The sequence below is a fragment of the Natrix helvetica genome, assembly GCF_964273705.1.
Source record: "Natrix helvetica genome assembly, chromosome: 2".
In the NCBI taxonomy this organism is placed as follows: domain Eukaryota; kingdom Metazoa; phylum Chordata; class Lepidosauria; order Squamata; family Natricidae; genus Natrix; species Natrix helvetica.
In genome coordinates, this window is record NC_138552.1 from 245,954,115 (window position 1) to 245,981,431 (window position 27,317).

Below are 27,317 nucleotides of genomic sequence, written 5' to 3' on the forward strand. Positions count from 1 at the left end.
GCATGGGATGTGATCTCCGATTTGCAATAAATGGATTCTAGAGAAAATCGTGCGGATCTGTATCTCGAAGGCATTAAAAGTTAATCGTTGTTACTGAAAATGGATTGTTCTTGCAGGAAACATGATCTAAATTGGGACAGTAGTTTCAAATGGGTTCCATTTAAAAATTGGAATGATGCATTAAATCTGTACTTTTGCATTGGGCTATGAAGAAAATACTATTATGGGGGATCTGGCTTGAAGGAACAATTGAAAATAATGAAATCTGAAGGCACCAGAAAATGTTTTCCCATTCTTCATAGTTAATTGAGTTTAGCTTCAAATGATGCAGAGAATAAAGAATATAGAGTAAATAGTAGAGACTTTTAGTATTTGGTTTATTTCAACATTATTTTGTTAATATCTAATTGTCAACCAGAATGTGATGGACTGGAGGTATGCTGTTGCACTGAGAAGCAGGGCACATCATTGAGAGACCTGAAGAATCAGGTTGGCACAGATTGCCCTGGAGGAGATTTATCTGTGGTCATAAGAGTCAACACTGACTTGATGCCATAACATAACCATTTAAAGCTTTCTCAGTTATTAATCTGAAACAGTAACAGAGCATAATAATAATCACAAGATCAACTTTTGCTGGATGTTCATAATTCACAGAACTATAAGCATGTTTTATTAAGACATTTTAAAAGTACAAAAAATACAACAGTCTTTCAAAACTGTACAAAAAACAGCTTGGTAGACCACAGAGCAATTTTCATAGGTTTGAAAGAATCCAGAGAGCATAAAAGTGTTCACTCTAATGTTTTATAATGGATATTCTCATAATTCCTCAAGATCAGTCAAATCTACCATTACTTTCAGAAAGAGTGTATCATCTTTGATGTAGGTGTTTTTTGCATTTTCCAACACAGAGTGTGCAACAAACCGAGGACATCCAGAAGCCACATTCATTTCTCCTTCTGGCCTTTTGAAGCTGCTGCTGTTAGGATCAGCTTTGAAAGTTTCACATATATGTTTTTTCTTTCCACTTTGGTCCAAAAGCATAAGTGTAACCTTTTGTTTGAAAGGCCATGATAATAATGAATCAAATTCTCCTCTCATCACTACAAAATACAATGAAATATGAGTTCCCCGTCCTGAGCCATCTCCATTTAAATATGCTCTGGCAGATAATCTATATCCACAGTGGCTGGTATAAAAAGGTTGACTAAATAAGGAGAAGCTGTGCCCTTCTATAGCTTCTTTCTTCTTATTTCTGTAGTTCATAATTTTCCAGATCAATTTTCCATTGTAACTTGCTCCTTCCAAAATCTTGAACCGTTCTTCGTTTTTGTTAAGTTGTGTCCCGTGCATTCTGAAGACAACATCTTGTTGGGTAGCCAAGTCTTCTAAAACAACTAGAGGAGTAAAAGAGGTACATTTCAGGATTTGCTTTTTTGGGGGATGGGGGTAGGAGTGGGGTGAAGTGAGAATGACATAGAGACTTAGAAATCAGCATTTTCTTTGCTTCAACATAAACATTTCAAATTAATATCTCATTGTTTATATTAGTTATTCAGAATCCATCACACAATTTTCTGTATAAAGAATATTTGCTTTTTTTGAGACCCAATCTACTCTATTGATTGAAACCACATTTGTTCTTAAAATTGGTAGTAAATTACCTTGTAATTTTTAATTACATATTGATATGACTGCTCTGCAACTTAAAATTGGTTCTACCTGAAAAAAATGCTTAAGTTGTAGAGTACAATCCCATATTTAACAAAAAGTAAATCAGTAAAGGTAAACTGAAATGCAACATTATCAGATTTTACTAAGCCAAAGTTTCTTAATTGTATTTACTGAATAAGTTATATTGTGTTAGCCATCCGGAGTCACAAAAGCAAGATGAGTGGTCATATAAATTGTTTAAATGAAGAAAATAAATAAATAACTGGCTTTATAGAAAATGGTAAACTCTGGTTTGAATATGCAGTGATTGGGTTCAAATAACAAATGGACCAAAGCAATTATTTCACTCTAGAGAAAGCATGTTGAAAGCAGATGGTCAGTAGGCCATCAATTAGCCATGACAACTCAGAGTGGTTACAATTAGTGTTTCCACCACACGGAGGAATGATCATGGGACATTAGGGAGACTTTAGGAACTGAAAAATGATGTCATTATTACTACCCCATTGCAAAGGACACCAAGAAAAGAAGTGCTGCTCTTAATCACAATAATTATTTGCTTCTATTTATTTTCTCTCCCCCCCCCCCTCAATCTCTCTCCGCGCCCCTCTCACAAACACATATCCTACATGGAAATTGAGTGGGGATAGAGTAGGGTGTCTTCTTTTATTCTATCCCAAATTTCTAAAGGAGCTGAAGGAGAATATCTAGCAGTTTTTCCCAATACAAATCTGTTGATTTTTTGGACTGATCCAAAACATGTGCATTTAAGTGAATTAGTATAAAGTTAACTGATATACACATTATTGTAAATAAAGATGGCACAACCCATTTTGGCTTTGATTTAAGATGCACAAAAGTGGATCCCTCATCTACAGACAGATCAATATTACACAACCAGACAACAAAAACTGAAGGAATATTTCAAGATCTGGGAATTGTCTGACCAAAGCAAAACTCTGTTATCTGCATGATCCTCTTTACTGACTTCTACTTGGGGTTGTCAACCAGATCTATGAGAAAGTAAATCCAATAATACCTAGACGTTGATCATATGATTCAAGAAGAGCAACTTTCTGCTTTAGGTTATCAATGGTGTCCAGTAGTGTTCTCAGATCCAGTTTGCTTTGCTGCTGATTTGTCTTTTGTACCAGCTGTCTTACTTGTGTTTCCAGGAAGGTATTTTTATCAATGTGAATGGCCAAAGTCTTCAATTGCATTGTTGATGGGGGTAAGAGGAGGAACACAATTTTAAAACAAAATGAAAACAGAGCAACTAGCATTATTTCATATCTTTATTAAACCTTTAACGAATCTATTAGGAACAAAATTTCTTCATTTTGGAATTTTTCCAAATAATTTCTTTCGGCAGAAATAAATTAGTCAACATTTTCCACAAACTTTGTTCAAAATGTTAACTACTTGAAAATAAAAATTATCTACACCTCTACAAGGAGAGAATGTAATAGAAATCCTACTTGTGTTAGAATTCTGCATAGTAAAATTCAAGATGGTGAAAGTGTAGCATTCGATACCTGAACTCTTACAGATAGCTCAGTGATCTATGAATGTAATATATATGAGTTGAGTAGATCGAAGTGTTAAATTCTAACTGCTCTAACTGTTGTGCCCTCTACAATAGCACTGTGACATGATAACAAGACTTCTTTCGGAAGACTTTTTGGAGGCATAAGAAAATTGAGCCTCCAGCCTTTTCCTTCCTTATTTTTTTGCTGTAGCAGTTCCTTGGAGATGCAGGCAGTTGTTTATCTAGTATTTGGTTCATTTTTGAAATTGTGACATTCCCTAGAGGAATGAGATGCATAATTACTATTTTTTTATTTACGACAAGCTTCAGACTTATATCAAGGATCATCTCAGTTAATGAGATATGACTAGGACATCTGAATCTTGTAAAACAAAACAAATCTGAAAAAGTATATTAATAAAGCATTACTAACATTAAAATTATTCAATCTCAGAATGTAAATATATAATAAAAACAAAATAAATTTTAAAAAAACTGATGCATCAACTATAGCAAAGCTAAAATCTCCTCACAAATAGATTCTCATTGATTTCCCATTGAGGTAAGGAAGATACTAGGAAAGGAGAATTATTTTACCTGAGTGCTTGCCAGCAGGTTGCTGTTTTTGCAAAATAGCTGAGATAACTCTCTGAATTCTCTCTCACAATTTTTAATCATATCTGACAGTTGCAAGATTTTTAACTCTTTATATTTAAGGCTCTTATAAAGATCCGAAATCTGAAAAGTGAAAGATTAAAATTGTTAATGTAAGCAATTAAAAACAGTTTTCTCCCATACATATGTACACACACACACACACACAGAGCAACACTACAGCCTAAAGTAAACTTCCCCAACTTATGCTTATCTCAGTTAGGAGCTGTATTCAAACATTTGCTTCAGCAGTCACACATACAAACACAAAATATACCACTTGGATCGGTTGGCTGTACCAAACAAGCCAGCTACAAGGAATCTTCAACTTAAAGAGTGTTTGCTTACCGAGTATTCAAAGTTACGATGGACCTCACAAAAGGTACTTATCACATCTCATGACCTGCTTTATGACTTTTATGACTTAACAATTGTATTTGCCAGACTCAATTACAGGTGTAAGTAGAGGACTACCTGTAATTCACATCTTTCTAGAACAGTGATGGCGAACCTATGGCACGCGTGCCACAAGTGGCACGCGGAGCCATTTGTCAGGGCACACAAGGCGCTGGCCAGCTGAGTTCACCTTTTTAAAAGCTATTTTTTGCCTTCTCCAGGCTCCAGAGGCTTTATAGGAAAGATTCCGGTTTGCTCTGAGGGTGGTTTTAAGCACTCCGAAGGCTTCAGTGAAGCCTCCGGACGGTCCCTGAAGCTTCCGGAGGGCCTCCGGGGGGGGGGCGGGGGAGGCTCTTTTCGCCCTCCCCATGCTCCTATAAAGCCTCTGGAGCCTGGGGAGGGCGAAAAAGCATGTAAAAATGGGGGGGGGTCGTGCGTTGTGCGTGAATGCGCACTGGGGGGGTGTCGCGCGTTGCATTATGGGTGCGGCACGCCCGCACACGACCCCCCTGCACTCCCCCCACTTGTGGCATGCGAGCCAAAAAAGGTTCACCATCGCTGTTCTAGAAACATTCACCTGGGACAGTCGTAACATCCTCTGTGTTCTATTTTTGACTCAAACAGGACATTTCACATTCTTGTACTTAGGTGCCCTCCATTTTACATTTTTCTGAATAGAATTATCACCATCTTGTCAAACTTAAGCCATACCTTGCAGCTTTCTAAATCTAATAGTTTCCTATATTGCTAACTGCCTAGCAATGTTTCTGGAACAAAATGCATGGAAAAGACTGCATTTGGATCCTGAGTCAGAAGACACTCAGACCGTTCAATTACTATGCAACAATATAACTTCCCACTTTCATGTACTAATGGAATCGGCTGACTACTTTAATTTCCAGGCACATCTTGGAAAACTACATTATCCAAAATATTTGTTTTCAATTAAAAAAAAAAGGTTTTCTGATGTACAGTGGGGCAAAAAAGTATTTAGTCAACCACCAATTGTGCAAGTTCTCCCACTTAAAAAGATGAGAGAGGCCTGTAATTGGCATCATAGGTAGACCTCAACTGTGAGAGACAAAATGTAAAAAAAAAAAAGACCAAACAATCACATTGGCTGATTTGGAAATAATTTATTTGCAAATTATGCTGGAAACTAAGTATTTGGTCAGTATCAAAAGTTCATCTCAATATTTCGTTATATATCCTTTGTTGGCAATGACAGAGGTCAAACGTTTTCTGTAAGTCTTCACAAGGTTGGCACACACTGTTGCTGGTATGTTGGCCCTTTCCTTCATGCAGATCTCCTCTAAAGCAGTGATGTTTTGGGGCTGTCGCTGGGCAACACGGACTTTCAACTCCCTCCAAAGGTTTTCTATGGGGTTGAGATCTGGAGACTGGCTAGGCCACTCCAGGACCTTCTTACAAAGCCACTCCTTCATTGCCCGGGCAGTATGTTTGGAATCATTGTCATGTTAAAAGACCCAGACACGTTTCATCTTCAATGCCCTTGCTGATGGAAGGAGGTTTGCACTCAAAATCTCACAATACATGGCCCCATTCATTCTGTCCTGTACACGGATCAGTCGTCCTAGTCCCTTTGCAGAAAAACAGCCCCAAAGCATGAGGTTGCCACCCCCGTGCTTCACAGTAGGTATGGTGTTCTTTGGAGGCAACTCAGCATTCTCTCTCCTCCAAACACGACGAGTTGTGTTTCTACCAAACAGTACTATTTTGGTTTCATCTGACCATATGACATTCTCCCAATCCTCTTCTGGATCATTCAAATGCTCTCTAGCAAACTTCAGATGGGCCCGGACATGGACTGACTTAAGCAGGGGGACACGTCTGGCACTGCAGGATCTGAGTCCCTGGCGGCGTAGTGTGTTACTGATGGTAGCCTTTGTTACGTTGGTCCCAGCTCTCTGCAGGTCATTCACTAGGTCCCCCCCTGTGATCCTGGGATTTTTGCTCACCGTTCTTGGGATCATTTTGAGCCCACGGGGTGAGATCTTGCGTGGAGCCCCAGATCGAGGGAGATTATCAGTGGTCTTGTATGTCTTCCATTTTCTAATTATTGCTCCCACAATTGATTTGTTCACACCAAGCTGCTTGCCTATTGCAGGTTCAGTCTTCTCAGCCTGGTGCAGGTCTACAATTTTGTTTCTGGTGTCCTTTGACAGCTCTTTGGTCTTCACCATAGTGGAGTTTGGAGTGTGACTGTTTGAGGTTGTGGACAGGTGTCTTTTATACTGATGACAAGTTCGAACGGGTGCCATTGATACAGGTAATGAGTGCAGGACAGAGGAGCCTCCTAAAGAAGAAGGTACAGGTCTGTGAGAGCCAGAAATCTTGCTTGTTTGTAGGTGACCAAATACTTATTTTCCACCATAATTTGCAAATAAATTATTTCCAAATCAGCCAATGTGATTGTTTGGTCTTTTTTTTTACATTTTGTCTCTCACAGTTGAGGTCTACCTATGATGCCAATTACAGGCCTCTCTCATCTTTTTAAGTGGGAGAACTTGCACAATTGGTGGTTGACTAAATACTTTTTTGCCCCACTGTATGCTACAAGCAGTAGTTTTTAATCAACAGAAAACTGAAAATAGTTAATATAGATCTGGAGAATAAGGGGAATTCAGAAGTAAGAATCCCATGAATGCCTATCTGCCAAATCGTGTAAGTGTCATAATTTCTGCATTGTAAGAGGAATTGAAATGAATATGTATTATGGTACTACACTTTTCAAAATCATTGCTAATAATCATTCAGGTAATTTGACATGTCAGAAGAAACTCAAACCCTGATGATACTTTAGAAAAAGAATAAAAAAAATTTATCCACTGAAACACATTAGACTCTACTTCATCTTGACAACAGTATCTATGTCCATCTTTGGCCAAAGGAGAATCTTGAAAATTTTGGTTTCAAAAGAACTGCTGCAATGATCTGATGTCAATTTCACTTTTATGTTACATGCTTCTGAGGAAACATGATGCAAGCAGCCTCCAGAAATTCAATAGTTCAGGCCTAATTAGTAGGAAAATGGGAAACCGCTAAAAATGTCCCAAGTAAGATAAAGAGAGAAAGTTAAATGCTAACGCACTAAAGCAAATTTACATATTGATGATGGTACTCCATTAGATGTGAAGTCATTTTTCAAACCTCATTCTACATCTATTCCCAAAACAGCTTTCATTTTTAAAAACAACTTTTGGGAATTTACAAGAACGTGCACTTTACCTGATCTTCCAACTTTGAGTTCTTATCTACAATGTGTAGCATATGTTCTCTCAAGAAGATATCCTCGTGTTCTAAAAGCTTGCTTCTTTTAATCTACAAAAAATACATGTATAAGTAATATCAAATGTAAAAGGTAAGTGAGAAAGCACCCTGATTAGTACATTCTCTTACCATGGTTTTAAAGTAATTAGGATATTGGGAAGATATTCACTATTGTTCAAACTTCAAAGAGGACTGGAAAAATATTCAGTGATTAATTGGTTCCCTTTTGTGTTTTGGAAAGTCTGCTTCTACTGTAATACTAATTATGTCTGTCTTATTGTGCAATACCTTTTTAGGACAGCCACACATTTTATATGGACAATCAATTTCCATTTCAGGACATACCAAAACATGATCTTCTGCCTGTAAAAATTACAGATTAAGATAAGCATTAATGAAATATTTTGGAATATTTCAATATTTAGGAGAAGGGAGGATAATAAGCATTATTTTTACCAACATTCTATAAAAACTTTGGTAAAAATTAGACAATTTCCTAGGAATAAGGAAATTGTCTAATGATCATTTACAATTTCAATAATAATTCTAATACTACGTGATACAGTTATGGAAATATAGAATTACATTGCTAGGACTAAATAAGTACTTTGCATACCAGATAAAAACTAGCAAAAGTAGGCATGGTTTGTTATTAAAATATTGTATTATATTTTAAAATTCTTTTAATGAGCCAAAAATAATATTGTACCTCTTTCATCAGAATCATCTGCATGCAGCCATAGGGACAAATCCAGGGATAATCTGGGCAATCTACTTCCCCATGGGTCTAAAAATAAATTGGAAGATGGTGATGACGACAGTTAACAAGCCCAACAAAGAGATTTGTCAATTAGTGAAAACAGGTAGCATACGAATGATTGTAAATAAATGTTTATTTACCACTGCTCATTGAAAGTCCTAATAGAATCAATTACAGGCACAGTCTACAAGGACAGTCCCTTAGCGGGATTACTGACATTATTGGAAGGAATACAGTTGAATACTTTTTTCAAAAGTTCTATATGTGGATATTGAACTTGCCTAATAGACAATATCAGAATGCAGCAAAGGGGAGTCTCCATTCATGCTCCAGTTAATCAGCTATGTCTTCTTCCTAGATATTCCATTTCCTTCCGTCCCAAATATAGTTAGCATATAATGGTGAATGAGTGTATGCAAATTCCGCCACCCTGCCCAAACACCTGCATAATCACAACACACCTCTGTTTGGTGGGGAATTTGGGCTATATAAAAAATAAGCTGGCAAGAGAATTGGTATCACAATTAATATATTAAAGGTAGACAATTTAAAACTGCTAATCTTTCACCATATTACTTGTAAGATACTTGTTCTAACTACAGTGGTTTCCACCAAGGTCCTCTGTTCCGGCGGGAACAGAGGTTTGATCCTATTGGTCGAAGGGTCTGACAGCTCCCTATAAAAGGGCTGCTGTCAGACTCAACCTTCGCTGGATTGTTCTCACTTGTTGCACTTAATAAAGAGTTGTTGTTACCGTTAAGCCTGTGTGTGCCCCTATTCATTACCCAATCTAACATTACTGTTATGGTCTGAGAATAAACTTGGGGAGAGGAGGAAGAAGAGCTGCAATAGTTAAACAAGTCAGTGGCTAAACAAGATATATCTCAGCTCACTGAAGGAAGGAATGTGTGGGAAGTAACTCAGAAGGGACACTCAATAGTTCTCTGAAAAATAACAGCAAGGAAGGGAAGAAGAAATTTCAGATTTGCAAAATAGATACCAGCCCTTCAAGACACCTCATAAAAGAAACTAAAACCCTAAGTACTAACAGTATCTTTATTGCAAGGTTAGAGTAACAGATGATTAAAAGCACTTCTGATCTTCCAGGCCTTTACTTTCCAAAGAACCAGGGAGGATCCATTATAGTTATTATGGTTTCTCTTGTTTTTATTTTCCTCCATTTTCTGCTGTGCTTAAGCAGAAGAAAATGGTCCTTATTTGAAAATATGTTGAAACAACTAGCAATAAACTAATTGGTTTTAAAATAGAAAACTGGTATCTGTTTCTAGTTATTTTAGTTTTTTTAGAAATTACTCCATAAAATTGCAGAGTTTGTATTCCTCTTGCCAATTGGAAAAAAAACAAGCATAAACAAAAAATGTTACTCTCCCAGCCTGAAGCTGCTGTAAATGACAATGATTTGATACTTAAAAAGCAGCAATTCAAAATCATTTCAAGAAACCTCTGAGAAAGTTATGGCAGCAAGAACTACTCCTTTCAGTTCTGAGAAGGTCAGATACAATAATGATAGCATCTCATAGTCGGTAGCTCTTTAGCAGCCAATGAATTTCAATGAGTGTCCAAAATGCTTCTAATTTGCATTTTCAAAATTATGTGGTATATATAAATCATGGGTCATCAAACTACGGCCCGCTGGAGAGAGAGAGAGAGAGAGAGAGAGAGAGAGAGAGAGAAGACAGAGATTTCTCAAGCTCCTTGGGGCTGAGAAGAATTGCTGCAAAACTGAGTTTCCTGTCGTGGACCACTAGACTCCTAAACAACTGAAAAAAACAATCTAGTAAAAAGAAAAGGCAATCAAAAGAGCAACATGAAAACAAAAGCAAATAAAACACCCCCCAGGAGCAAAATAAATTAAAGCTTAATTTGTGTGCATTGTTCAATGGACTGTTAAGTTGGCCATGCCCACCTAGTCACATGACCTAGCCACACCCACTCAGTCACATGACCACCTAGCCATGCCCACCCACCCAGTCTGGCCCCCCAACAGTCTGAATTGGCCCCCTGTTTAAAAAGTTTGAGGACCCCTGATATAGATGATAGCATAATCCAGAGCGCCTTCATTATTTTCAAGACTATGATAGATCATATGGGAGACAATAATTTATAAACTTTCTCCAATATGTTATCTTCTGGATGTGTTCATATATAATTCATAGCATTATAAAAATAAAATTATAATGTAATTTAAAATACACAATTTAAAACATTTTAGCTGAATCTAACCTTTAAATTAACTGATATCACAGGCTGTTTACAGTACTGGCACTGTTCTTTTCGAAAGTTACATTGCTGAATAAGGTGTTCTTTTAAATCCTTCAGAACAATTTTTTCATTACAGCCTTCATTAGTACACTGCACAGTTTCAAACAAACACTGTTGCAGGTGATCCTGTAAATAGAAAGTAGAATAATGCATTGTAGATTGCACTGTACCCTCATTAGACATAGTGCTATACTATGCAGAGAAAGCAGCCATATCCTCTAGATTTCTACTTACAAATTGTGACATAAATCCTTCTCCCTCCAAGCAAACATAAACCTCTTTTTTCATGTCTCATTATCCTGCGAATGATAACAGTTGTGTTTGCTTGAAATATAAAGCTTTTGAAGTTTTGACTAAAATAGCGCCAAAGTAAAACTATAACCACTTCCTAGTCTGCTACAAAAGCATTTTGCATAGTTGGACCACTTCTTTTTAATTATTTTTTGAGGAAGCTGTTCTCAGTACAGAACTGATGCTACGTAATGCTGTAGACTTCTCCAATTTATCGGTACACTCATTAATCACCTTACTTCTTTTATATGCTGAGAAAACTGTAACTGTTAGCACCAAATTAAACAAGCTTACTCCTGTGCAGAAAAGGCTTACATATATATTCCGTATTTTCTACAGATATAAAACATTGTCATAAATTTAAAACAGATAGGAATTGCATGAATTTTGAAAGAACAGTTTAGAATGTGAACAGAATTAGAATCAGGAAAAAAATCATGCAGAAAATAGAAAATTTTAACAAGAACATCAGCAACAAAAGTACAAAGGCATAAAAGAAGTGCAAGGAGACCATAGCAGGTATAAAAAGGGTTTTTACAAGAATACCACTAACACCATTAGCTCTATCCATAAAAATATTTGAATACATTTAGAATTGAGTCAGGAAAATGATTATGGAGTGATTATGGAGTGAAGTGATTAAACCTAACTACACATAAGTCTGTACAATTGATGAGAGAGCAACAATAATCATGCCTATACTGTCATATTTAGAAAGAGGCAGAGGAAGATATTCAGTCTTACAAACAATTTGGTCTAAATGATATTTAAAAACTTTTTTAAAAAAGCAAAGTATTCAAAATTCTCAGTATTGTCAGTTTTAAAAAAGAATACAGGATCTTTTACCTAGAGTTCCACAGAACTCTAGCTTTCTGTGATAACTTTAAGACATTCAATAAGAGATTAACAACAACAAAAAGTTCATTTGAATGCAGCTGATTTTCTATCACTAGAGTTCTGCCTCTTGATCAGGAATTCTGGCTTGTTTGTTTTTTTAACTTAACAAGTTCTGTATCCTGAAAAAGTTTGAAAACCCCTGTCCTATTTTCTTCAAAAAGATATTTGATAAAAAGGTGAAGAAAGATTGGTTTTCAGTTTATAGAAGCATTTATTTTTAACTTGCTTAACATATAATACAAGAATACAAACCTGGTAGCGTCCTAGACATAACTTTGCAGTGCAGGCTGGTGAATTTTTACAAAACACTTGCAAATTGAGTACTTCTCTTTTGCAGCAATTATCTTTGAAAACCTTAAATTTAAAACAAAAAGTATGATTTTGATATACACACAAGCAAAAAAATAGTAATTCATGACAATCCTTTGCCTGTAAGACACAGCCTGGCAACCTTCCTAAAATTAATTATTATATTTTATATATTTATGTGCATTTTATATAAATGATACTCTCTGAAAACGGCAACATTATGTGAGGAATGAAAGAAATGGGAAAGAACTACATCATTAAGATAAGATTTCCCATACCTAGAGACTTAATTATAAGTCTCAGTACAAGCTTTATATCATGTTTGAAAATGCTATTCAGCAAGGATTATTTTCAAATGTTTATATTTCTTTTTTATTTGGGTTTATTTGGGTTTAAATTTACCTTAATTTCCATTTAGCAGTACACTAAAAAAACATCAATAAACAGATTGCCCCAAATAGCATGATACTGATTGTATGAATATGAATATAAGAATAAAGTCATATAAACATTTTTTCTTACCTCTTGAAGTTTTATTATTTCATTGTCTATAGGACATGTAGGTACTGTATTTAAATCTCTATAAGGACAGAAACAAATTTTCTTTGGTTACAGATTTGAAACTTTTGTATTTATATTTTGTATTTATAATTTTTATGCTGTTGGTGCATAAAAATAGTAAAATTTATAACATTTATTTTGCATTGTTAGTTTGCAATATATATTTCATGAGAATAGCTCTATCTATATCTATGTCTCCATAAATCTATATCCAGAGAGAGAGCTATCCTTACCAAATGAGAGGTTTCTCTAGTTTCAAAAAGCTACTGTGGGAAGTTCAAAGATACAGGTAGATTATGAGCTGTTTATTCAACAAAAAGAAGAAAGAAAAGATGCAAGTGAGGCCAGTATTTCCAGACATGATTCTACACAGCTTTCCCCTCACACGTTTATTAGTAACACCCTAATTAGCTAATGTTACTTTGTGATCACACCTATCACCTACATGTCCACTTCATTCATAAGATATAACCAGAAGCTTCTGGATATTTCAGAAAACGAAAACAGCAATCTTCTAATGAAAACCTAGTGAATCAAAATGAAACTTTTAACTATCAGACAGGAGGCTTTTTTTAAAAAAAATATCGTTTTTTGGTAAAGATATGACACCAAGCCACACTTGATTCAATCATCATAATGCTTTTGTGCTCTTAAAGTCACATACGATTTCAACTGCTGGAATAAACAAAAGTTCATGGGAAAATATAGCTATTTAAGATCTTATGTTCAGAATATATTGGCCATTTCTCACTAGGGACTTTACCATGTGCTTCTCACAGCATTACCCAGCCAAGATATAAAATCTGCCCACATTTTACTTATTTTAGCTGTACGTTACTGGGGAAAATTACTATGAATAGTAACCAGATAGCATTAAATATATCTGAAATTTATTTATTTTAGGGAGCACTTACGTACATAAGACTGCTGGAATTATATAGCACCCCAGAAAAGCAAAATTAAATAAGCATCCTTTTATGGGTTACCCTTGCACATTCTATAAAATTACAAACTGTATAATTGTTATGAAGGAAACAGTGACGGCATGGATTTGCACAAATATTGTAAGAAAAAGAAGCCATTCATACCTCAAAGAAACAATGCAATTCTGGCAAAATCTATGTCCACATCCTGTTTGGTGTGGATTATGGAGGACTAGGTGACAGCGTGTACATTTGTATCGTTCATCTAAGATTTCCACAAACTGATAGCTGACATCAGGATCAAATTCCAGAGAAACTGCATTTGAGGAGTTCTGCCTGACGTACGGATTTGGCAACTGGCCTGCGAGATCTTCAGAGGCCATGGGCTTTAACTGTGAATAAAATCATGAAGAGAAATGTAATACTTGAGTATTAATGCTACTTCTCCCTCTCTTTTTGTTTCAGTACTAAAAAAATTATCCAGATCCTTACCTTAATTTGGTAAGGAAATTAAAATGTTACAAAATGCCAGCAATTTGTCTACAAATCAAAACACTGAGTGTAAACAGTTGCAATGCCAGGCAATAATAGAAGACAAAGAATAGGAAGAAGATTACAAAGTATCAAAGTATCAAGATCTGAAAATTGAAGTTTGTGGATTATGGCATAAGTTAGCTGTGGTGGTACCAATGGTTTTTGACACACTGGCTGCCACACCAAATCATTTAGAACAATACTGGGTATTGACAAAATTTCCATCTGTCAATTACAGAAGGTCAAACTGCATGAATCTACACATATAATACGTTATGATATCATCTTAGGTTCCTGGGAAGAATTTGATGCTTATGAAAGCCAACACTAGCTAAAGAACTGGCAGCTGTGATTTCACATTCTATGCACTGTATATCATCATCATCTTCATTCTCCTCATTATCATCATCATTATGTTACAACCCACTTTCTGAGAACCCCCAAATATAAGCCCCAGACCATAAGAACATTGTTGCTTCTACTAATGTACCTTTTATTTTGACAGCTAAATTACATCACCCTGAGCAGGGAGGAACGCTGACAGGAATTCTCAGCAAAGCTAAATGATAAGGACCTTGTTATCTTTAGTGGTGGCCTAAGGCTGTTTCATCCATAGCAATGCTTTTCAAACTCTGCACTTTTAAAAAGTGTGGCATGGCGACTCCTAATATTTTGCAGCCAGCATACTGTGCATTCATTTTAAAGATTACTATAGAGCCGTGATGGCGAACCTATGGCACACGTGCCAGAGGTCACATGGAGAGCCCTCTCTATGGGCACGTGCGCCATCACCACCTGGTCTTCTGGTTTCCGGCACGCGCATGCGCGCCAGCCAGCTGATCTTCACACATTCCAGAGACCAAGTAACCAGAAGACCACCTGGCCAACACACGCATGCGCACGGGCCAGCTGGTCTTCAAGGCATACATATGCATTCCGGTTTGGGCACTCGGTGCCGAAGAGGTTCGCCATCTCTGCTATAGACTATTTTTTACAATAAATTGTTGATGTTTCCCATCTCTCCTTTGGTATTTCCTTCCACTCCCTTCCCCAGCAATAGTTAAATGTATCTTCCTTAAATTTCCAAGGATGATGCTTCAGGCATTTAAGTGGCATCACATGAAATGGACCATCTACAAGAATGTAGGACATAATAAATGCATTTCTCTTCAAAACATGGCAAAACTTTTCATTGTTTTCACTGTGAGAGCGAATCATGACTGTCCTCTGGAAAATGTAAACACAAAAAAATGATAGTACCCTCAATTATATATAATCTGGATCTGAAAATACTGTGATTTAATGAGATGAAGGTTAAGTTTGTCCACATGACAGAAAACCAACATTTATCTAAAACTAGAATTGATAAATAGAGCTGATTACCGTAACTGGACATAGGTCTAGAGCAGTGATGGCGAACCTTTTTTGGCTCGCGTGCCACAAGTGGGGGGAGCGCAGGGGGGTCGAGTGCGGGTGTGCCACACCCATAATGCAACGTGCGACCCCCCCAGTGCGCATGCGCACACAACGTGCGACCTCCCCCATTTTTACATTTTTTTGCCCTCCCCAGGCTCCAGGGGCTTTATAGGAGCTTGGGGAGGGCGAAAAGAGCCTCCCCCGACCCCCCGGAGGCCCTCCGGAGGCTTCAGGGACTGTCCGGAGGCTTCCCTGAAGCCTTCGGAGTGCTTAAAACCACCCTCCGAGCAAACCGGAAGTGACTTCCGGGTTGCTCGGAGGGTCGTTTTAAGCGCTCCAAAGGCATCAGGGAAGCCTCGGACGGTCCCTGAAGCCTCCGGGGGGGGGGAAAGGCTCTTTTCGCCCTCCCCAGGCTCCTATAAAGCCTCTGGAGCCTGGGGAAGGCGAAAAATAGCTTTTAAAAAGGTGAACTCACGCGCCTCGCGTGCCCTGACAAATGGCTCCGCGTGCCACTTGTGGCACGCGTGCCATAGGTTCGCCATCACGGGTCTAGAGCCTGACCTTATCCACTTAATCAGCTCCAGTTACCCATTGCTGTCTGGGGAATTCTGAGAGTTCAAGTCCACACATTTCAAAGTTGCTGGGTTTGAGAAACACACACGTAGATTCCCACATTCTGGAAGCTGAAAATTATTTACTTTGCATTCATTTTGATTCCATCATCAGTGGGAGCAGTTTTAATTACACAAAAATCATCATAATAGATATAACACACACACAATAAATACATCTAAATTCTTCTTTTGATTTCCTACAGTATATCAAGAAACCATATGGTCTGAATTAATATATCATTCCATTTTTTTAATTGTTGCAATTAAAATAATAAAAGGTCTTCATTCCAAAATTAAGATTCATAAAACTGCTTTTCACAATTTGATTCAAATATAAGAGTAAGTTAAGAGGAAATTAAGTTTAGAAACCACACAGAGCTGTGGTACTTTTAAAAACATAATGCATATTTCCATCAGCTTGCATATGTCAGAAACGAAATTTAAGTTTATGAGACAGGAAGCAACTTTTCTACATTTGTGTTTCCTGCCTGTAACCCATTGTAGCTCGTGACGTTAAACATTCCTACAGAATATATACTGTATTTATTTTCTTTTTAAACTCTATTTTGTACCTTCTTATTAAAATGTTCTATGCTGTTACTAACTGTATCACCATTCATGTATGTGTTAGGGTTCTAAATACCATGCAGAAATAAATCATTGTCCAAGGCAAAACATCCTTTAAGGTGCAATTTATTCCGCAGGCATGTTAGCACGGCTATGGAAAATTTCAACTCTGGAAGTACATCCTCTAATTTCACCCAGTTGAAAGTTCATGATCTCTCCCCACACCCACAAATCCATCACATGTTCCAATCATCATCTTCCACGCTGGCATGTACACCCATCTTCTTCCGGCCAGGTGTCGATGTGCGGAGACAAAAGATGACCTTGGCTTCTACAAAAGAATGTCAACAATCCATTCTACAATCCTACTCTTTTCTATTCCCCCCTCCCAACTACTACACTATTGAAACAGCATAGAAAATTATAAGAAAGTGTGGCAGGCCAAAGATCCAAAAAAGAATATAATTACAGGCCTGACAGTATGGCTCACATGAGGTCAATTAAAGCATTTTCCCAGCTTCAGATGTTTCCCTATAGTTTTCAGATTTTTTTTGGTTGCAAATCCATTTCTATGAAATATTGTCAGTGTTTCTTGACCTTGGCAAGTTTAAGATGGGTGGACTTTAACTCCCAGAAGCTAGCCATAGCTGGCTTGGGCACTCAGGGAACTGAAGTCCACCCATCTTAAACTTGCCAAGATCAAGAAACACTGAGCTATGCCAAATGGTATTGTACTACAGGTATTTAACAAACACTCAAAATTACAATGGCAACGAAAAAAGGGAGTGGTCCATGCACTTATGATCACTGTAGCACCTCCACAGTCAAGTGTTCAAAATTTGGGCACTTGGCAACTAGCATGTATTTGCGATGGTTAGAAGTGTCCTAGGGTCATTTCATTTCTATCTGCAACCTTCCCAGCCAGTTTCTGACAAGACAATATGGGAAGCTGGATACGCTTAACAACTTCCTGATTCACTTACTTACCGTAATAACTGTAGTGATTACATCATGACAGAAAAGATTGTACAATTAGGCATAACTCACTTAAAAACCATCTAGTTCCAAATGAGGTCCTAAGTCAAGGAGCCGTGGTGGCACAATGATTAGAATACAATATTGCAGGCTAACTCTGCCCACTGCTAAGAGTTCAATCCTGACCGGCTCCAGGTTGACTCAACCTTCCATCCTTCTGAGGTCAGTAAAATGAGGACCCGGACTGTTGGGGGCAATATGCTGACTCTGTAAACCGCTCAGAGAGGTCTGTAAAGGATTATGAAATGGGCTATAACTCTTAAGTTATTGCTAAAGACCACCTGTAATCAAAAGATGAATGGAGGTATGTCTGTGTGTGTGTGTGTGTGTGTGTGTGTGTTATAAAAGGCACAATAACTAAAAACTGTTCTGCACTCATCTACCCAATACTTTTGCCTGACCTCTGTTAAGTAAATTACTCTGCTCAATTCTTGCACATTAGTCAGAGTGACAAACTACACTCACTTTAGCCAGAGGTGAAAGAGTGGATCCACTTCAGCCAGGGCCAGCCTGTGACAAGGTGGCTGGACTCACACATACACTCAGCTTCTTACAAAAACCATACTGGTAGCTATCTTCAGTAGATCAGGAGGAAAACATGTCTGCTCTGGATTTTAAGGCAGAAAAGCGAAGGGGGAGGAAATTTGAAAGGCCCTGGAGAAAAAGAGAAAAGCTCTTCTGTTTGCTGTCTGAATCAGGTGCCAAGGCAACTCTGCGGGAAGCGATCTTCTCCTCCATGCAAAACCTCTTTGCAGAACCATTGGGGAAGGCAAGCCTTGCCTTCCTTGCCCAGCTCCAGGCAGTGTAGTTTTACCAGAGCTTAGCCACCTGGGGGACAATGCAGAGAGTGGGTGCCGCCATGAGGTGGGTGGGCTGGTGAGAGTGTATGGTATGTATATGTGGAGAAAGATTCCCCCCACCCTGCTCCCCACCGCTTCCTACCAGCAGCCCCCAGAGCTGCCACCATTGAAACCATCAATGCAGGTGACAAACTGGGAGGAGGTGGCGCGAGGCGGTACAGCAGGTGGAGGCAGCGGCGGGGACCAGGTAATATGGGGAGTGGGAGCCCCTCCAGCAGTGGTTGCAGTTGATGCACAGTGGCAGTGGAGGTCTTTCACTGTCGCTCCCCTCTGGCTCAGGAGCAGCATAGGGGGATTGGTAAGGGGACCGAGGCTCCTCCACCCATCTTCCTGGCAGTCCAGCTCAGGAGGGGAGTGAAAGGGAAGAGGCAGGGATAGGTCGCTGAGAGGGGACTGGTCTGGCTGCAGGGGCCCTGGGGTGTGTGGGTCCGGGGCATATGGGGCAGCTCCATCCCCACCTGCCTTGCCCCATCTTGTGGCATGGCACTGGCACCGCATGGCCTCCTGCCCCGTTGCAGCCTTGAGCAACCAGATAGTGAGATGGAGTGGACGGGGACTAAAATACGGCTTATTTTTGGGGTAGGCAAGCATGTAAAATGTTAGGGCTTATTTTCAGGATAGGTCTTATTTGCATGGAAACACAATATATTGAAGTGGCATATCACTATTTGGTTCACTATGCATGTTAACACTGGCCATGCCTCAATTTAAAACATCTTTTAAGATAAAGTGCATTTTATGAAGCATTTTACTTAGTTTTTTTATAACAAACGAACATGCTTTTCTGCAAATAGTATAGAATAGAATAGAATAACAGAGTTGGAAGGGACATTGGAGGTCTTCTAGTCCAACCCCCTGCTTAGGCAGGAAACCCTACACCACTTCAGACAAATGGTTATCCAAAATTTTCTTTAAAACTTCCAGTGTTGGAGCATTCACAACTTCTGGAGGCATGTCGTTGCACTGATTAATTATTCTAAATGTCAGGAAATTTCTCCTCAGTTCTACGTTGCTTCTCTTCTAAATTAGTTTCCACCCATTGCTTCTTGTCCTGGCCTCAGGTGCTTTGGAAAATAGTTTGCCTCCCTCTTCTTTTTGGCAACACTTGAAATATTGGAACGCTGTTATCATGTCTCCCCTAGTCCTTCTTTTCATTAAACTAGACATACCCAGTTCCCAGTTTTATCCAGTTGTTAACATATTCAAGTATATGCAGCTACAAACCTAAATATTGATAACAATTAATATTCCTTCTTATTAGGTTTTACAAGTCTGTGATGATGTTCATATTACATAAACAAATATAACTCCAATAATTCAAAATTCCCTGAAATAGATCTAAAACATTTTCTTGCATTTTTATTATTTTGAATGTATGTAAATAAAAGACACTCAGTTCTTGAAAAAAGCACCTAATTATAGTAAGGTGGCATTTACTAAAATTTTCAAAGCAGTTTAGATTATTAGTTATATAATATGTCACTATATTTTTTAATATATGTAACCTCAGATTTTGTATCTGAATTTTTATTTCTTTTTGAGGAATATAAATTCTTAGTAAAAAGCATCATTGGATTACACTTCTTTGCTAACAAGGAAAACAAACAGCATTAAAACTTAATTTCCAATTGTGTTCATATTTATTAAGAAGCCAATCTAAAAGTATTCAAAGAATCATTAAGCTGCACTCAGAATTGTAACGTGCTTTATGCTAATAGTTGATAGTAGTAAAAATATAAAGTACTATAAATAAATAAGTAAATAAGTAAATAAATAAATAAATAAATAAAGTACTATAAAGATAGGACTACCACATTGTATGGAGCATGCCTATCAACTTGAATAGTAGATGAAAAGATGAACATATATAGAATATACTTTGTCCAAATTACACGTATTGCTGAGAATGTGAAAATAGTTGTTTTCATACCTTTCATTCCAAAAGTGGAACATGAAGACTCAAAGGGGATGAATGCACCCAAAAATGTCAATGTCTGCTATGAACACATTTATCACTCAGAAAATATTAATCTGAATTAAGGCTTTTTATGACATGATAATAAGGTAGAAAGACAACATATTGCACTCAATTACCAACCTCTTTTGCATGATCATGTAAGCACATAGCCAGTTGCAATGGGGAAAATCTCTGTCAAAATAAGAGGTCCATTTAATTGTTTACATATGAGAGTATATGAATGAGAGAATAGCTGTTACACACAGATGGGGATTAGTTACAGGTATTTTTTAAATAAAATAATTTTTGAATATCACAAACCATTAGTTTAATTTTTTTCTCTTGGGTTTGTCTTTTTAGAAGTATGGCTTCTAAACAATATATTTTACCCATGAGTGTAACCTATGTAAAAAGTTATTAGAAAGGGGGAAATTTCCAGGATTAGTTTCAGCTGAAATTGCCATCCTTAGGGCTGATGATCGTAAGGTGGCTACACCTCATTTGGAGGGACTTGAGTTGGGTTGTCTTTTCTTTAGATAAATTCAATTATGTGGTACATCTAATTTAATCAACAATACCTGTTCTTCTATTTTATTTATTGTTTTGTTGAGCATTCTAGCAAATAACTATTTTAATATCTATAGCAGAAATGAAGAGCCTGAGTCTTAAGAGAAGTCAGCCATGGCTTTTCGCAGATCAGTTCCTGTCTTCCCAATCACATCTCAGGATATACTATAAATGCTTGTTGCTTCCCCACAACTACACAACTGATAGGGGGAAAACTTATAGAGTTGGATGATGCATACAACTGCCTTTCTCCACTTAGCAAACAAACGGAATAAAGCCTATCTCTATAGAGGAGACAGACGGTAATGGCACGGGGACCTCATCATTTAATTGCACAAAAATCTTTTTAACAAAATAAAATAATGAAAACATTTCCCCTCCTCTGGGTAATCAAGATTTCTAGACATACAAATCACGATCTGGGGTGAAAAGAGACAGGGGAGTTTATCTGAATTGGAATTAAATTGAAATAAAATACAAGTATGTTTAGAAGTAAGTTATCCTAGTCAATTTCATACTCAGTAGAGCATTTTATGAAATACCCAGTACAGCATTTTATGAAAAATGATTTTTCCAATTTGGGCATAGTGGCAAAAATAGCAATAGCAGTATAAGACTTACATACCACTTCATAATAATTTACAACCCTCTCTAAGCCATTTACAGAGTCAGCAATCTGTGTCCTCATTTTACCAACCTCACATGGAAGGTTGAGTCAATCTTGAGCTGGTGAAAATCGAAATCCTAGCAGTGGGCAGAGTTAGCCTGCAATACTGTATTCTAATCACTGTGCCACCATAGAAAATCCCCAATAAGTTAAAATGAACTGGATGAAATTAATCTGGACACATGGAAAGTATATCATAATCACATGGGCTGTTGTATCTTTAATTTCCCCCCCTATTTATATTCTATGCAGGAAGTACAAAAACAGTGGACTACTGTGTTTCCCCAAAAATAAGACCTGGTCTTATTTTCTTTTGGGCCCCAAAATAAGCACCAGATCTTATTTTCAGAGGATGTCTTACCTGCTTACCTTAGGACCACTGCAGACAGGCCTCCCATGCCTTGACACCTGTCGCGCCACTGCGCAACTTTTGCGGCCATTTGTGGCTGCTTGCAGCCAGGCGCCCCGTGGCTTGTTGTGCCGGTGCTGCCACTCACGGCAGGAAGCAGTGTGGTGTGGTATGCTGTTGTGCACACCAGTGGTGGCACCAGTGCGATGAGCCTCGCAGGGTCACGCTGCAAGTGGCAGCCCCGGTGCAACATGCCATGCGGTATCCTGCCATGAGCAGCAACAGCAGCCCAATGAGCCACATAGCGTCCTGCCGCAAGTGGAGGCACAGGTGCAAAGCACCATGCAACGTCCTGACTTGAGCGATAGCACCGGTGTGATGTGCCATGTGGCCTTCTGCTGCAAGTGGCAGCACCGGCACAATTAGCTGAGCAGCTATGAGCAACCACAGAAGTTAGGCAGCGGCCTGAGAGGTGTAGGGGCATGGGAGGCCTGGCTGTGGTGGTCCTAAGGTAAGTGGGTACAGGATATGTGGGACAGCTCCACCTCCCCATACCAGCTTGATTTGTACATACATGCCTCCTGCATCCAGAAAGTGATCAGGGCTTAACTAGGGCTTATTTGGGGGGGGGTAGGGCTTATATTAGCTGCAGGTGTGAAAATAGGGTTAGGACTTGCTTTTGGGATAGGTCGTATTTTTGGGGAAACACGGTATATCTGATGTGATATTCAGATGATATTCAGATAAAGGTAAAAAATATGCTAATTCCCCCTCATCGCCCCCATCTCAGCACCCTTACCACACCAACCCAGCACAGCTCAAACCCATAGCTCCCCCCCACGCTCCGAGGTTGGCCCAATTGCTGCTGCGCTTTGAAGCTGTACATCTCCACCCCATGTGCAGACTACACCCCGCTGCTTGTATTGAACATCGTTTTAAGATCTCCCCTGAAAATAAGTCCTGCTTATTTTGGAGCCCAAAACATTTTAAGATTGGGTCTTATTTTGGGGAAAACATTGGTATGTTCTATTGAGATTTATTTTATTTGTAAAGCAAAGTTAAAGGAGAAAATGATTCAAACACATTCAAACTTAAGTATTACAACACTAGTTGATGTTGCACCAAAGCCCCAATGCATTTTCCCCACAAGCAGTGACTTTTAGGGAAAATAAATTGATTTAAATGATTATTTCTTGTTTAACAGAGCAGCCAGAAGGCACCCCACAGTTTTGGAATTAGGAGTGCACACCAACGCTCCTTTTCCCTTATTAATTCATACAACTGCAAAAAGAACAGCATTAAAATATGTTATTTTGCTTTTGCAAACAAACAAAAAACATTTTCCCCTAAACCTCTTGGAGTTTATTTTAATTGGTTATGCATCTCAAAAGAAACAGTATTCTTCTTTCATCATAATGAAACTGCTTGTAATTAATATTGATTTCTCATAGCAAAATCACTTGACTTACAGAAACAGTTAATAACTAATCAAGATTTAACATTAAAATATTATTTTTAAATGTACAAAAATATATCATATAATGCCGTACAGAAAATTCTATGAATGGTGGTTATAAATTGTATAAATACCCACAGATGTAAACATACATAACTATCTTCCTCATGACTAATCTATTGCTATTCTCCATTCCCTTTTCTAACTTTAAAAAATATTATTCTATTTTACTTTAGTATAGTATCAAATCTATAATTTAAAAATCAACTACTATTTATCTAAAAGAGAAATAAAGAAATGTAGATTACGGAGGACAATTTGGAACCATTACAGGATCTGCAATATTGTGTCCAGTATACCTAATTTTTGTATTGATACCTTATTTTTTACACTAATGCAGCAGCTTTCATGCAAGCAACGTCAATTTACTGCACTAAATGCAAGTAATCCTCTTGAAGAGAGCCAGGTTGATGTAGTGATTAAGGAAGACATCAGGCTAGAAATCAGGGTGAGTTCTTGGCCCATCTGAGTCACAAACTCCGGTAAGTAATCTTGGACCAGTCACTCTTTCAATCCTAGAAACCAGGTAATGTGAAGCCACTTGTGAAAATCTTGCTAAGAAAACTGCAGAAACTCGTTCAAGAAGTTGCCAGGAGTCAACACTGATTCAAAAGTAAAAACAAAAACACCTCAACCTCTGAAAAGCAATTAAATTTAATGACATTAATTTAAATTAAATCAAATTCAGTTTTTTGTCTTGGCAGTGCGTATATTCTGAGATAGGGCAAGTCCCTGAAAAACTCGTGCACTTATAAATTTAGCTCATCCTTATGAAGAAAAGGTCTAGTACAAAATTTATCAATCTATCGAAACAATTTTCCATCCCTCTTACCCTACTATAGCCAACTTATGCTTGGTTGTCTCACATAACGGTAAAACTCCTAAGCTACATTAGATTTTTACATTTGGTATTACAAATGTAAAAATCTAATGTAGCTTAGGAGTTTTTTGCAGTCTCCCAGTAGTTTTCAAGGAGCATGATTGCACATTTTATCTCCAGAATAGCAAACAAACAAACTCATATATCAACTCTTATTCCATTAAATGATCTTGTATAGTAGAGGGATTCTTGATTCATCCCATAGCTTATATTGTTTGGAACATTATTTCTAGAACCCACAAAGAATCTTGTGTAAGTATATCACAAATTGGTTCCAGAAGTAGTATTTTAAAGCTCTATGCAGGCTCTGAAGACTATAACTGCAATCACGTATCACCATAGCAATGGGGATTTGATAGCTATTTCCTAAGTCAGTGATTCTTGAATTGTTGGACCAAATCCCCCCTTTTCGAGTTTTAAATAATATAATTATCTACATTAAAAAACAACAGACTGTTGTTTTACAGGAGTGGCATTCCCAAACTGAATCCTGGACTCCCAAGCAAGCAATTACAAATTGCTCTATTATCTCTAGAATATCCTCCAATTGCCGTTTGGGGGGTAACTTTCCCAGCTTAAGAATCCCTGACCTGTTCGGACAGCAGAAAAAGAGCATTAAGATTGCTGGGTAGGTGCGTGAAGGTTACCACCACTCCCCCCCCCCCCCGTTTTTCAGTTTCTTTCATGTCAGAAAGAAAGAATAGTTGTACACTATGAAGTGCATACCTTTGGGAAAGCAGAATCACTTTACTATCTGTCAATGCTACATTAGCATGTGAGGATTATTTATTGCTTTATGCACCCACTAGCCCTGTGGGACTTACTTTTGAGGAAAGATGTACAGCCTCCTACTGTACGTTTTCTGTTTACTCATAGGTTATGTCTACCCCTATTTTTTGAAAAAAGATCTTCCTAATTCCTTACCATGCTTTTTGAACCTTCAGAGGTTTTTTACACCTACTGGTTTTAAAATTCAAGAGTTCGAATCCACTATATACCTCACAGCCATATTTGAAAGGATACGCTTTTCCTTTGAACTCAGTGCACCCAAATCCAACCAGTCTGATTTATATCTTGAAACCTTTAATGCTGCTAACTTCAGTAAGATTTAGTCAGTTAGATTGCTGAGGTGATTGTACTGCCAAACTAACAAAGCATCGCAGGATGCTTCTGGGAACGCATACATGAGCAAAAATCTTGATTTAATCAAAACAGATCTGGAAGGGACCTTGGAGGTCTTCTAGTCCAACCCCACTGCTTAAGCATGAGACCCTATACCATTCAGACAGGTGGCTGCCCAGTCTTTTCTTAAAAACCTCCAACACTGAAGCTGTGGGAAGCCCCCCCCCCTCTAGAAGAATGAAATATTTTGGGGAATGTTAAAAGAGGCAGAATATTATATTCCCCCAAAGCAGAAATGGAGAAACATGCTCTTAGAGGTAGAAAGCAGTCCCCAGTCTTTCTTAATAGCCGACAGCAGATGCCCATTAAGAAATCCTGGGCCAGCCTGCAAACAAAACACCTTCACCTCTAGCGATGAATTAAAATTTACATCCTTCCCCCAGCCAGATTCTAAGGACAAACTCCTGCGAGTTCCTTGGACTGCAAGGCAATCAAACCGGTCAATCCCAGAGGAGATCAACCCTGACTGCTTTTAGAAGGCCAGATCCTGAAAATGAAACTAATGAGAAGGAAGGACTCACTGGAGAAGAGCCTAAGGTAGGGAAAGATTGAGGACAAAAGAAAAAAGGGACCACAGAGAATGAGGTGGCTGCAAGGAGTCACTGAAGCAGTAGGCGTGAGCTTAAATGGACTCCAGAGGATGGTAGAGGACAGGAAGGCCTGGGGAACGTTGTCTACGGGGTCACGATGGGTCGGGCACGACTTCACAACTAACAACAACAAAGGGTTAACCCACCACCATTAGAATAGCAAAAGACACCAGGCTCCATACATAGCACAATCCCTGCAGCATTTCAGAAACCATATACAAATCCTTGCACTCCTCAAGCCAATTCGTCAGCTGTCCCCAAACTGCTCGCAGTGGGTTCCGCTCATCAATAAACTTTCTTTTCAGGCAGCCTCCATTTTATTTACAGTGCCTTTCTCCCAACTTGGAAGTGAACCAGATGGATTTTTTCTTCCCATGAAGCTTAAAAAAAAAGATTTAAAACTTAACAGCCTACACAACTGCAGAATTGGCCATGCCTTTACCACCTCTCCTCCATCTAGTTACACACGTTAAGCTTGTGAAGTCACTAGCTCAAAACCATAAACCACCAAGCAAGGGAACGAGCCGCGAAGTTTAAGGGAGCCCTAACGGGCTCGGATAGCGCTAAAACTCACGCTTAAAACGCGCTCCGGTCGCCTACCTGCGGCGTGTCTCTGAGCGTCCGCGCCGCCTCCCGCATTCGCTTCCGCAGCGGCTGCCGACCCTCCAGCTGTACAAGGCGCGTGGGATCTCCCGGCAGCTTTCAAGGCGTCCCGCCAGAGGCGCGCGTGGAAGGTAAACCCGGGAAAGGCAGGCGAGGAGATTTAGATTAAGGTCGGGGAGGAGAGGAGCGGAGAGAGACCCAGTTTAGCAAACTGAGCTGGAGGGGCGCGCGCCTCCTGGCACTTGGGGTTTTCTTTTCCACACCCGCTCGACCAGAGGCGTCGGAAAAGGCGGACTCGCGAATATGCGCCTCCTCCCCACGAAGTTTGGGAGATTTAAAAAAAATTAAAAAGGCAGCAAGCGAAGCTTCGGTTCAGCCAATCGGTGGCATCGTTTCTCAGAAGTATCAAC

The 27,317-nt window shown here is 38.6% G+C and overlaps 1 protein-coding gene across 2 annotated transcripts; it reads right to left on the bottom strand.

Moving 5' to 3' along the window:
• Nucleotides 1-418: 418 nt before the first annotated feature.
• On the bottom strand, nucleotides 419-27,306 carry TRAF5 (TNF receptor associated factor 5). 2 transcript variants are annotated; one of them, XM_081944963.1, is made up of 11 exons: nucleotides 26,905-27,306; nucleotides 13,736-13,962; nucleotides 12,609-12,666; nucleotides 12,030-12,131; nucleotides 10,551-10,715; nucleotides 8,256-8,333; nucleotides 7,835-7,909; nucleotides 7,505-7,597; nucleotides 3,803-3,943; nucleotides 2,717-2,885; nucleotides 419-1,400 (listed from the first exon to the last, which is right to left on the bottom strand). In XM_081944963.1, exons 1-11 carry the CDS (start codon nucleotides 26,941-26,943, stop codon nucleotides 823-825), a joined length of 1,725 nt encoding a protein of 574 aa, XP_081801089.1. In that variant the 5' UTR covers nucleotides 26,944-27,306; the 3' UTR covers nucleotides 419-822. The 2 variants fall into 2 exon arrangements, with proteins under 2 accessions (XP_081801089.1, XP_081801090.1); XM_081944964.1 differs by lacking the exon at nucleotides 26,905-27,306 and adding an exon at nucleotides 26,487-26,771.
• Nucleotides 27,307-27,317: the final 11 nt, after the last annotated feature.